Raw genomic sequence first — 14,250 nt, 5'->3', positions numbered from 1 at the left:
CTCAAACAATCAAAACTCACAATCAAGAGTGACTGTCAGAATGAAGTTATTATCCTAAAATTATAAATATCCTACAAGCATATTTTTTCCCATAAATTACGTGAATAGCCTAATATAATTTGTTTGGAGGAAAAATGGCCTCATTTCATATCCTTTACATTATGTGAAGCCTTTCACTGGGCTAGGTCTGTTTATTCAAAGCATTCATGTCTAATGATAGTAAATAAAGTCGGGATAATTATTTCCCACTGTAAAGTAATCACAGTCCATCTTATTTGATGACATAGATATAAATTAATGTAAAATGAATGAGCAATGCATTCATTGATCTATTATGTAACGTATGCATAATAGCCTATAGCCTACTCAAATATTCTATAAAGTGGCCTGAGCACAAACAACTTCTGAAGATACAGTTGAAGTCGGTAGTTTATATACACTTAGGTTGGATTCATTAAAACTCGTTTTTCCACCACTCCACATTAACAAACTATAGTTTTGGCAAGTCAGTTAGGACATCTACTTTGTGCATGACACAAGTCATTTTTCCAACAATCTGTTGACAGACAGATGATTTAACTTAGAATTCACTGTATCACAATTCCAGTGGGTCACAGGTTTTCATGCACTAAATTGACTGTGCCTTTAAACAGCTTGGAAAATTCCAAAAATATGTAATGGCTTTAGAAGCTTCTGATAGTCTAATTGACATCATTTGAGTCAATTGGAGGTGTACCTGTGGATGTATTTCAAGGGCTACCTTCAAACTCAGTGCCTCTTTCCTTGACATCATGGGAAAATCTAAAGAAATCAGCTGTCATACCGCTCAGGAAGGAGATGAGTTCTGTCTCCTAGAGATTAACATACTTTGGTGCAAAAAGTGTAAATCAATCCCAGAACAACAGCATAGGACCTTGTGAAGATGCTGGAGGAAACAGGTGCAAAAGTATCTATATCCACATTAAAACAAGTCTTATATCGACAGCCTGAAAGGCAACACAGCAAGGAAGTAGCCATCGCTCCAAAACCGCCATAAAACATCCAGACTACGGTTTGCAAGTGCACATGGGGACAAAGATTGTACTTTTTGGTAGAAATGTCCTCTGGTCTGATGAAACAAAAATAGAACTGTTTGGCTATAATGACCATCATTATATTTGGAGGAGAAAGGGGGAGGCTTGCAAGCCGTAGAACACCATCCCAACCGTGAAGCACGACGGTGGCAGCCTCATGTTGTGGGGATGCTTTGCTGCAGGAGGGACTGGTGCACTTCATAAAATAGAGGGCATCATGTGGGAGGGAAATTATGTGGATATATTGAAGCAGCATCTCAAGACATCAGTCAGGAAGTTAATGCTTGGTCGCAAATGGGTCTTCCAAATGTATACTTCCAAAGTTGTGGAAAAATGGCTTAAGGACAACAAAGTCAAAGTATTGGAGTGGCCATCACAAAGCCCTGACCTCAATCCTATAGAACATTTGTGGGCAGAACTGAAAAAGTGTGTGAGCAAGGAAGCCTACAAACCTGACTCAGTTACACCAGCTCTGTCAGGAGGAATGGGCCAAAATTCACCCAACTTATTGCGGGAAGCTTGTGGAATGCTACCCAAAACGTTTGACCCAAGTTAAACAATTTAAAGGCAATGCTACCAAATACTTTTTGAGTGTATGTAAACTTCTGACCCACTGGGAATGTGATGGGACCCACTGGGAATGTGATGGGGCGGCAGGTAGCCTAGTGGTTAGAGCGTTGGACTAGTAACCGTAAGGTTGCAAGATCGAATCCCTGAGCTGACAAGGTAATAATCTGTCGTTCTGCCCCTGAACAAGGCAGTTAACACACTGTTCCTAGACCATCATTGAAAATAAGAATTTGTTCTTAACTCTCTTGCCTAGTTAAATAAAGGTAAAATAATATAAATATATATACATAAAAAAAATATGAAAAAAATTATTCTCTCTACTATTATTCTGACATTTCACATTCTTGAAGTAAAGTGGTGATCCTAACTGAATTTTTACTAGGATGAAATGTCAAGAATTGTGAAAAACGGAGTTTAAATGTAAGGTGTATGTAAACTTCCAACTTCAACTGTGTATTGATGTAAATGTATGTAATTCAGCTATCATTTATTAATGCCAACATCATGCAAAAAACCTTTCCAAGAAGAGGGTAGTGATAGGCAGTGTACTGAGCCTCGGAAAAAAAATGTTATACTCTCACTGTCTCTAGGCAATTTCTACGTCAAACAGCTTGCACATTTGATCAAACCGTTCTCTCTCGCTCTCTCTCTCTTGTCCGACACAGCATCCTACAATCACATCACCATACACATCAGTGAGCAATCTCGCGTTGCGCGCCCGAGCCGCCACTGTCGCATCTATGGAGCGCTCCCGCAGCCTGTCCTACTATTGCGTGGAATAAAAATGTAATATGACATAGAAGCAAGACGCCCTGGCACTTCAAAAGGAAAACAAACCTTTCAGTCCACACCTCAACACTCGCGACTTTCCAACGATACCGACTTGAAACTTTTACCTTACACCCCTCCCCACCCCCCCTCACACCGTTCCCCCACGTTATATCCGTTCGTGTAAAATTCCCTCAGAGAGCTTTGCTGCTCATTTCACTCCGGCGGCAACATGGACGAGGAAGAAGCCGCGGAAAGGATGTCTCCAGCCGGAGTCCGACCCCGGAATCGCCCGCCACAAGTGATGCTGAACCAGAAAAAGATCAAAGCGAGACGGAAAAAGCGAAGGGAGTTGGTTTTGATCCAAATATGCTTGTTGGGAGGGATGCTTCTCTTCGTCAAGGGGTTCTCCTACCTTGCAGAAAATTCAGGTGAGGGTAGGCCTATCAACTTACCCCCCTGTTGAGGGATGGAATGCTGAAGTGGGAGTTCCATAATGGCTGTTATGTAGCCCATAGAGTCCATTGTTTTGTTACCATGTTTTGTAATAATACAATGTTAGATTGATTTTGCACATCATGCAAATTGTGTTTAAACTGGAGGCTACTTTTGAGTTGTTCTCGTTTTGCACATTTCTGAACTGGACTGGAGTGTGGTCAGGGGTGTCATGCACCCCCAAAATCTGAGGGGGCACAAAGTATGTGAGGATGGCTGGTGTGTGTGTGGTCATTTTTGAAACAGCTGAACAGTTTTTTTCCTGCACTGTTGAGCACGGGTTGGAACCAAATTAATAATTCCAATGGTTTCGTTCTGAACAGAACAATTATTTTTTTCGTTCCTTTACACTGTTCTGACCGGCATAATAAAGTTCAGAACCAGTTCGAACCCCCCCAAAAAGTAACAGTTCATGGCGTTCCTTTCTGTTTCTTTTTAAACCTCTAAAATATATATATTTTTTTACATTTAGCTCGACAATAAATTTCTTCACCAAAAGGTGCACATAGAGCAGTTTGCTGTGGAGCGGTTAAGCGATTTAATCTGTATAGGAAAGTTATTCAGAGCAAATTGTATTTTGCCGCAACAGTATGGTTTAAAGAAAGACAAACGCACACTGTGCTGCCAGTCACAGTGTAGAGTGCAATATGCAACTCAAATTCTGAGGAGGAAGCGTGGATTGAATCAGTGGGCATCTTGTTATGACATTCATTATTTGAATTAAGCCCAAATAATTATACCTATGGAGGAGTGGCTTCTACAAAGACACTTTTAATGTCATTGAACTTCCGAGTTGGTTTAAAGTTGGACCACCGTAAACGTTAGATAGCTAGCTAACAAGCTTGTGTGTGCAGAGCAGCACCAGAATAAAAACACGTCTTACTTTTTTTGTAATTAATAAATCCAATGTGACAACTATAATATCCTTAGCTAGCGTTGAAATTTCCATCCATTCCTCTCTAATTAACCATATTTCCCTAATTTCTGAATTACACTTGTAACATTATCAGTAGGCTACAGTAACCTATGTAATGTTGTCAGTAGGCTACAGTAACGTTGTCAGTAGACTACAGTAACCTATGTAATGTTGCCAGTAGGCTACAGTAACCTATGTAACGTCATCAGTAGGCTACAGTAACCTATGTAATGTTGACAGCAGACTACAGTAACCTGTGTAATGTTGTCAGTAGACTACAGTAACCTATGTAATGTTGTCAGTAGGCTACAGTAATCTATGTAACGTTGTCAGTAGGCTACAGTAACCTATGTAATGTTGTCAGTAGGCTACAGTAACCTATGTAATGTTGTCAGTAGGCTACAGTAACCTATGTAACATCGTCAGTAGGCTACAGTAACCTATGTAATGTTGTCAGTAGGCTGCAGTAACCTATGTAATGTTGTCAGGAGGCTACAGTAACCTATGTAATGTTGTCAGTAGGCTACAGTAATCTATATAATGTTGTCAGTAGGCTACAGTAATCTATGTAATGTTGTCAGTAGGCTACAGTAACCTATGTAATGTTGTCAGTAGACTACAGTAACCTATGTAACGTTGTCAGTAGGCTACAGTAACCTATGTAACGTTGTCAGTAGGCTACAGTAACCTATGTAATGTTGTCAGTAGGCTACAGTAACCTATGTAATGTTGTCAGTAGGCTACAGTAACCTATGTAATGTTGTCAGTAGGCTGCAGTAACCTATGTAACGTCAGTAGACTACAGTAACCTATGTAATGTTGTCAGCAGGCTACAGAAACCTATGTAATGTTGTCAGCAGGCTACAGTAACCTATGTTATGTTGTCAGCAGGCTACAGTAACCTATGTAACGTTGTCAGTAGGCTACAGTAACCTATGTAATGTTGTCAGCAGGCTACAGTAACCTATGTAATGTTGTCAACAGGCTACAGTAACCTATGTAATGTTGTCAGTAGGCTACAGTAACCTATGTAATGTTGTCAGCAGGCTACAGTAACCTATGTAATGTTGTCAGTAGACTACAGTAACCTATGTAATGTTGTCAGTAGGCTACAGTAACCTATGTAATGTTGTCAGCAGGCTACAGTAACCTATGTAATGTTGTCAGCAGGCTACAGTAACCTATGTAATGTTGTCAGTAGACTACAGTAACCTATGTAATGTTGTCAGTAGGCTACAGTAACCTATGTAATGTTGTCAGTAGGCTGCAGTAACCTATGTAATGTTGTCAGGAGGCTACAGTAACCTATGTAATGTTGTCAGTAACCTACAGTAACCTATGTAACGTTGTCAGTAGGCTACAGTAACCTATGTAACGTCAGTAGACTACAGAAACCTATGTAATGTTGTCAGCAGGCTACAGTAACCTATGTTATGTTGTCAGCAGGCTACAGTAACCTATGTAACGTTGTCAGTAGGCTACAGTAACCTATGTAATGTTGTCAGCAGGCTACAGTAACCTATGTAATGTTGTCAACAGGCTACAGTAACCTATGTAATGTTGTCAGTAGGCTACAGTAACCTATGTAATGTTGTCAGCAGGCTACAGTAACCTATGTAATGTTGTCAGTAGACTACAGTAACCTATGTAATGTTGTCAGTAGGCTACAGTAACCTATGTAATGTTGTCAGCAGGCTACAGTAACCTATGTAATGTTGTCAGCAGGCTACAGTAACCTATGTAATGTTGTCAGTAGACTACAGTAACCTATGTAATGTTGTCAGTAGGCTACAGTAACCTATGTAATGTTGTCAGTAGGCTGCAGTAACCTATGTAATGTTGTCAGGAGGCTACAGTAACCTATGTAATGTTGTCAGTAACCTACAGTAACCTATGTAACGTTGTCAGTAGGCTACAGTAACCTATGTAACGTCAGTAGACTACAGTAACCTATGTAATGTTGTCAGCAGGCTACAGTAACCTATGTAATGTTGTCAGTAGGCTACAGTAACCTATGTAATGTTGTCAGCAGGCTACAGTAACCTATGTAATGTTGTCAGTAGGCTACATTAACCTATGTAATGTTGTCAGCAGGCTACAGTAACCTATGTAATGTTGTCAGAAGGCTACAGTAACCTATGTAATGTTGTCAGCAGGCTACAGTAACCTATGTAACGTTGTCAGTAGGCTACAGTAACCTATGTAACGTCAGTAGACTACAGTAACCTATGTAATGTTGTCAGCAGGCTACAATAACCTATGTAATGTTGTCAGTAGGCTACAGTAACCTATGTAATGTTGTCAGCAGGCTACAGTAACCTATGTAATGTTGTCAGTAGGCTACAGTAACCTATGTAATGTTGTCAGCAGGCTACAGTAACCTATGTAATGTTGTCAGTAGGCTACAGTAACCTATGTAATGTTGTCAGCAGGCTACAGTAACCTATGTAACGCAGTCAGTAGACTACAGTAACCTATGTAACGTTGTCAGTAGACTACAGTAACCTATGTAATGTTGTCAGTAGACTACAGTAATCTATGTAATGTTGTCAGTAGGCTGCAGTAACCTATGTAATGTTGACAGTAGGCTGCAGTAACCTATGTAATGTTGTCAGTAGACTGCAGTAACCTATGTAACTATGTCAGTGGGCTACAGTAACCTATGTAATGTCATCAGTAAGCTACAGTAACCTATGTAATGTTGTCAGTAGACTACAGTAACCTATGTAATGTCGTCAGTAGGCTACAGTAACCTATGTAATGTTGTCAGTAGACGACAGTAACCTATGTAATGTTGTCAGCAGGCTACCGTAACCTATGTAATGTTGTCAGTAGGCTACAGTAACCTATGTAATGTTGTCAGTAGGCTACAGTAACCTATGTAATGTTGTCAGCAGGCTACAGTAACCTATGTTATGTTGTCAGCAGGCTACAGTAACCTATGTAACGTTGTCAGTAGGCTACAGTAACCTATGTAATGTTGTCAGCAGGCTACAGTAACCTATGTAATGTTGTCAGTAGGCTACAGTAACCTATGTAATGTTGTCAGTAGGCTACAGTAACCTATGTAATGTTGTCAGCAGGCTACAGTAACCTATGTAATGTTGTCAGTAGGCTACAGTAACCTATGTAATGTTGTCAGCAGGCTACAGTAACCTATGTAACGTAGTCAGTAGACTACAGTAACCCATGTAACGTTGTCAGTAGACTACAGTAATCTATGTAATGTTGTCAGTAGGCTGCAGTAACCTATGTAATGTTGACAGTAGGCTGCAGTAACCTATGTAATGTTGTCAGTAGACTACAGTAACCTATGTAACTATGTCAGTGGGCTACAGTAACCTATGTAATGTCATCAGTAGGCTACAGTAACCTATGTAATGTTGTCAGTAGACTACAATAACCTATGTAATGTCGTCAGTAGGCTACAGTAACCTATGTAATGTTGTCAGTAGACGACAGTAACCTATGTAATGTTGTCAGCAGGCTACCGTAACCTATGTAATGTTGTCAGTAGGCTACAGTAACCTATGTAATGTTGTCAGCAGGCTACAGTAACCTATGTTATGTTGTCAGCAGGCTACAGTAACCTATGTAACGTTGTCAGTCGGCTACAGTAACCTATGTAATGTTGTCAGCAGGCTACAGTAACCTATGTAATGTCGTCAGTAGGCTACAGTAACCTATGTAATGTTGTCAGCAGGCTACAGTAACTTATGTAATGTTGTCAGTAGGCTACAGTAATCTATGTAACGTCAGTAGGCTACAGTAACCTATGTAACGTTGTCAGTAGGCTACAGTAACCTATGTAACGTTGTCAGTAGGCTACAGTAACCTATGTAATGTTGTCAGCAGGCTACAGTAACCTATGTAATGTTGTCAGTAGGCTACAGTAACCTATGTAATGTTGTCAGCAGGCTACAGTAACCTATGTAATGTTGTCAGTAGACTACAGTAACCTATGTAATGTTGTCAGAAGCTACAGTAACCTATGTAATGTTGTCAGCAGGCTACAGTAACCTATGTAATGTTGTCAGCAGGCTACAGTAACCTATGTAATGTTGTCAGTAGACTACAGTAACCTATGTAATGTTGTCAGTAGACGACAGTAACCTATGTAACGTCGTCAGTAAACTACAGTAACATATGTAACGTTGTCAGTAGGTACAGTAACCTATGTAATGTTGTCAGTAGACGACAGTAACCTATGTAATGTTGTCAGTAGGCTACAGTAATCTATGTAACGTCAGTAGGCTACAGTAACCTATGTAACGTTGTCAGTAGGCTACAGTAACCTATGTAACGTTGTCAGTAGGCTACAGTAACCTATGTAACGTAGTCACTAGGCTACAGTAACCTATGTAATGTTTTCAGTAGACTACAGTAACCTAAGTAATGTTGTCAGTAGACTACAATAACCTATGTAATGTTGTCAGTAGGCTACAGTAACCTATGTAATGTTGTCAGCAGGCTACAGTAACCTATGTAATGTTGTCAGTAGGCTACAGTAACCTATGTAATGTTGTCAGTAGGCTACAGTAACCTATGTAATGTTGTCAGTAGGCTACAGTAACCTATGTAATGTTGTCAGCAGGCTACAGTAACCTATGTAACGCAGTCAGTAGACTACAGTAACCTATGTAACGTTGTCAGTAGACTACAGTAACCTATGTAATGTTGTCAGTAGACTACAGTAATCTATGTAATGTTGTCAGTAGGCTGCAGTAACCTATGTAATGTTGACAGTAGGCTGCAGTAACCTATGTAATGTTGTCAGTAGACTGCAGTAACCTATGTAACTATGTCAGTGGGCTACAGTAACCTATGTAATGTCATCAGTAAGCTACAGTAACCTATGTAATGTTGTCAGTAGACTACAGTAACCTATGTAATGTCGTCAGTAGGCTACAGTAACCTATGTAATGTTGTCAGTAGACTACAGTAACCTATGTAATGTTGTCAGCAGGCTACAGTAACCTATGTAATGTTGTCAGTAGGCTACAGTAACCTATGTAATGTTGTCAGTAGGCTACAGTAACCTATGTAATGTTGTCAGCAGGCTACAGTAACCTATGTTATGTTGTCAGCAGGCTACAGTAACCTATGTAACGTTGTCAGTAGGCTACAGTAACCTATGTAATGTTGTCAGCAGGCTACAGTAACCTATGTAATGTTGTCAACAGGCTACAGTAACCTATGTAATGTTGTCAGTAGGCTACAGTAACCTATGTAATGTTGTCAGCAGGCTACAGTAACCTATGTAATGTTGTCAGTAGGCTACAGTAACCTATGTAATGTTGTCAGCAGGCTACAGTAACCTATGTAACGTAGTCAGTAGACTACAGTAACCCATGTAACGTTGTCAGTAGACTACAGTAATCTATGTAATGTTGTCAGTAGGCTGCAGTAACCTATGTAATGTTGACAGTAGGCTGCAGTAACCTATGTAATGTTGTCAGTAGACTACAGTAACCTATGTAACTATGTCAGTGGGCTACAGTAACCTATGTAATGTCATCAGTAGGCTACAGTAACCTATGTAATGTTGTCAGTAGACTACAATAACCTATGTAATGTCGTCAGTAGGCTACAGTAACCTATGTAATGTTGTCAGTAGACGACAGTAACCTATGTAATGTTGTCAGCAGGCTACCGTAACCTATGTAATGTTGTCAGTAGGCTACAGTAACCTATGTAATGTTGTCAGCAGGCTACAGTAACCTATGTTATGTTGTCAGCAGGCTACAGTAACCTATGTAACGTTGTCAGTCGGCTACAGTAACCTATGTAATGTTGTCAGCAGGCTACAGTAACCTATGTAATGTCGTCAGTAGGTACAGTAACCTATGTAATGTTGTCAGTAGACTACAGTAACCTATGTAATGTTGTCAGCAGGCTACAGTAACCTATGTAATGTTGTCAGTAGGCTACAGTAATCTATGTAACGTTGTCAGTAGGCTACAGTAGGCTACAGTAACCTATGTAACGTTGTCAGTAGGCTACAGTAACCTATGTAATGTTGTCAGTAGGCTACAGTAACCTATGTAATGTTGTCAGCAGGCTACAGTAACCTATGTAATGTTGTCAGTAGGCTACAGTAACCTATGTAATGTTGTCAGCAGGCTACAGTAACCTATGTAATGTTGTCAGTAGACTACAGTAACCTATGTAATGTTGTCAGCAGGCTACAGTAACCTATGTAATGTTGTCAGTAGACTACAGTAACCTATGTAATGTTGTCAGTAGACGACAGTAACCTATGTAACGTCGTCAGTAAACTACAGTAACATATGTAACGTTGTCAGTAGGTACAGTAACCTATGTAATGTTGTCAGTAGACGACAGTAACCTATGTAATGTTGTCAGTAGGCTACAGTAATCTATGTAACGTCAGTAGGCTACAGTAACCTATGTAACGTTGTCAGTAGGCTACAGTAACCTATGTAACGTTGTCAGTAGGCTACAGTAACCTATGTAACGTAGTCACTAGGCTACAGTAACCTATGTAATGTTTTCAGTAGACTACAGTAACCTAAGTAATGTTGTCAGTAGACTACAGTAACCTATGTAATGTTGTCAGTAGACTACAGTAACCTATGTAATGTCAGCAGTAGGCTACAGTAACCCATGTAACGTTGTCAGTAGGCTACAGTAACCTATGTAACGTCGTCAGTAGGCTACAGTAACCTATGAAACATCGTCAGTAGGCTACAGTAACCTATGTAACGTTGTCAGTAGGCTACAGTAACCTATGTAACATCGTCAGTAGGCTACAGTAACCTATGTAATGTAGTCAGTAGGCTACAGTAACTTATGTAACGTTGTCAGTAGGCTACAGTAACGTAGTAGTCAGTAGGCTACAGTAACCTATGTAATGTTGTCAGTAGACTACAGTAACCTATGTAACGTCGTCAGTAGGCTACAGTAACCTATGAAACGTCGTCAGTAGGCTACAGTAACCTATGTAACGTCGTCAGTAGGCTACAGTAACTTATGTAACATCGTCAGTAGGCTACAGTAACCTATGTAATGTTGTCAGCAGGCTACAGTAACCTATGTAACGTAGTCAGTAGACTACAGTAACCCATGTAACGTTGTCAGTAGACTACAGTAACCTATGTAATGTTGTCAGTAGACTACAGTAATCTATGTAATGTTGTCAGTAGGCTGCAGTAACCTATGTAATGTTGACTGTAGGCTGCAGTAACCTATGTAATGTTGTCAGTAGACTACAGTAACCTATGTAACTATGTCAGTGGGCTACAGTAACCTATGTAATGTCATCAGTAGGCTACAGTAACCTATGTAATGTTGTCAGTAGACTACAGTAACCTATGTAACGTCGTCAGTAGGCTACAGTAACCTATGTAATGTTGTCAGTAGACGACAGTAACCTATGTAATGTTGTCAGAAGCTACAGTAACCTATGTAATGTTGTCAGCAGGCTACAGTAACCTATGTAATGTTGTCAGTAGACTACAGTAACCTATGTAATGTTGTCAGTAGACGACAGTAACCTAGTAACCTAGTAAACTACAGTAACATATGTAACGTTGTCAGTAGGTACAGTAACCTATGTAATGTTGTCAGTAGACGACAGTAACCTATGTAATGTTGTCAGTAGGCTACAGTAACCTATGTAACGTTGTCAGTAGGCTACAGTAACCTATGTAACGTAGTCACTAGGCTACAGTAACCTATGTAATGTTTTCAGTAGACTACAGTAACCTAAGTAATGTTGTCAGTAGACTACAGTAACCTATGTAATGTTGTCAGTAGACTACAGTAACCTATGTAATGTCATCAGTAGGCTACAGTAACCTATGTAACGTTGTCAGTAGGCTACAGTAACCTATGTAACGTCGTCAGTAAACTACAGTAACATATGTAACGTCATCAGTAGGTACAGTAACCTATGTAATGTTGTCAGTAGACGACAGTAACCTATGTAACATCGTCAGTAGGCTACAGTAACCTATGTAACGTCGTCAGTAGGCTACAGTAACCTATGTAATGTAGTCAGTAGGCTACAGTAACTTATGTAACGTTGTCAGTAGGCTACAGTAACGTCGTCAGTAGGCTACAGTAACCTATGTAATGTTGTCAGTAGACTACAGTAACCTATGTAACGTTGTCAGTAGGCTACAGTAACCTATGAAACGTCGTCAGTAGGCTACAGTAACCTATGTAACGTCGTCAGTAGGCTACAGTAACTTATGTAACATCGTCAGTAGGCTACAGTAACCTATGTAATGTTGTCAGCAGGCTACAGTAACCTATGTAACGTAGTCAGTAGACTACAGTAACCCATGTAACGTTGTCAGTAGACTACAGTAACCTATGTAATGTTGTCAGTAGACTACAGTAATCTATGTAATGTTGTCAGTAGGCTGCAGTAACCTATGTAATGTTGACTGTAGGCTGCAGTAACCTATGTAATGTTGTCAGTAGACTACAGTAACCTATGTAACTATGTCAGTGGGCTACAGTAACCTATGTAATGTCATCAGTAGGCTACAGTAACCTATGTAATGTTGTCAGTAGACTACAGTAACCTATGTAACGTCGTCAGTAGGCTACAGTAACCTATGTAATGTTGTCAGTAGACGACAGTAACCTATGTAATGTTGTCAGCAGGCTACAGTAACCTATGTAATGTTGTCAGTAGGCTACAGTAACCTATGTAATGTTGTCAGTATGTAATGTTGTCAGTAGTACAGTAACCTATGTAATGTTGTCAGTAGGCTACAGTAACCTATGTAACGTAATCAGTAAACTACAGTAACATATGTAACGTTGTCAGTAGGTACAGTAACCTATGTAATGTTGTCAGTAGACGACAGTAACCTATGTAATGTTGTCAGTAGGCTACAGTAACCTATGTAACGTTGTCAGTAGGCTACAGTAACCTATGTAACGTGTCACTAGGCTACAGTAACCTATGTAATGTTTTCAGTAGACTACAGTAACCTAACCTATGTAATGTTGTCAGTAGACTACAGTAACCTATGTAATGTTGTCAGTAGACTACAGTAACCTATGTAATGTCATCAGTAGGCTACAGTAACCTATGTAACGTTGTCAGTAGGCTACAGTAACCTATGTAACGTCGTCAGTAAACTACAGTAACATATGTAACGTCATCAGTAGGTACAGTAACCTATGTAATGTTGTCAGTAGACGAGAGTAACCTATGTAACATCGTCAGTAGGCTACAGTAACCTATGTAACGTCGTCAGTAGGCTACAGTAACCTATGTAATGTAGTCAGTAGGCTACAGTAACTTATGTAACGTTGTCAGTAGGCTACAGTAACGTCGTCAGTAGGCTACAGTAACTTATGTAACATCGTCAGTAGGCTACAGTAACCTATGTAATGTTGTCAGCAGGCTACAGTAACCTATGTAACGTAGTCAGTAGACTACAGTAACCCATGTAACGTTGTCAGTAGACTACAGTAATCTATGTAATGTTGTCAGTAGGCTGCAGTAACCTATGTAATGTTGACAGTAGGCTGCAGTAACCTATGTAATGTCATCAGTAGGCTACAGTAATCTATGTAATGTTGTCAGTAGACTACAGTAACCTATGTAACTATGTCAGTGGGCTACAGTAACCTATGTAATGTCATTAGTAGGCTACAGTAACCTATGTAATGTTGTCAGTAGACTACAATAACCTATGTAATGTCGTCAGTAGGCTACAGTAACCTATGTAATGTTGTCAGCAGGCTACAGTAACCTATGTTATGTTGTCAGCAGGCTACAGTAACCTATGTAACGTTGTCAGTAGGCTACAGTAACCTATGTAATGTTGTCAGCAGGCTACAGTAACCTATGTAATGTCGTCAGTAGGCTACAGTAACCTATGTAATGTTGTCAGCAGGCTACAGTAACCTATGTAATGTTGTCAGTAGGCTACAGTAATCTATGTAACGTCAGTAGGCTACAGTAACCTATGTAACGTTGTCAGTAGGCTACAGTAACCTATGTAACGTTGTCAGTAGGCTACAGTAACCTATGTAATGTTGTCAGCAGGCTACAGTAACCTATGTAATGTTGTCAGTAGGCTACAGTAACCTATGTAATGTTGTCAGTAGGCTACAGTAACCTATGTAATGTTGTCAGTAGACTACAGTAACCTATGTAATGTTGTCAGTAGGCTACAGTAACCTATGTAATGTTGTCAGCAGGCTACAGTAACCTATGTAATGTTGTCAGCAGGCTACAGTAACCTATGTAATGTTGTCAGTAGACTACAGTAACCTATGTAATGTTGTCAGTAGACGACAGTAACCTATGTAACGTCGTCAGTAAACTACAGTAACATATGTAACGTTGTCAGTAGGTACAGTAACCTATGTAATGTTGTCAGTAGACGACAGTAACCTATGTAATGTTGTCAGTAGGCTACAGTAACCTATGTAACG

At 39.9% G+C, this 14,250-nt stretch overlaps 1 protein-coding gene across 1 annotated transcript in view; it reads left to right on the top strand.

Annotated features, from left to right (window-relative positions):
- The first annotated feature begins 2,302 nt into the window (after nt 1-2,302).
- LOC115143555 (sodium/potassium/calcium exchanger 3-like) overlaps nt 2,303-14,250 on the top strand; it is a 188,062-nt gene continuing 176,114 nt past the window's right edge. The window contains exon 1 of the mRNA XM_065001495.1: nt 2,303-2,842. Coding sequence (XP_064857567.1) covers nt 2,644-2,842 — 199 coding nt within the window. The 5' untranslated portion in view covers nt 2,303-2,643. The remainder of the gene's footprint in view (nt 2,843-14,250) is intronic.

Source organism: Oncorhynchus nerka, linkage group LG15 (genome assembly GCF_034236695.1).
Source record: "Oncorhynchus nerka isolate Pitt River linkage group LG15, Oner_Uvic_2.0, whole genome shotgun sequence".
NCBI lineage: Eukaryota > Metazoa > Chordata > Actinopteri > Salmoniformes > Salmonidae > Oncorhynchus > Oncorhynchus nerka.
Note: the sequence above shows the minus strand (reverse complement) of the source record. Positions and strands in the feature narration are given on the sequence as shown.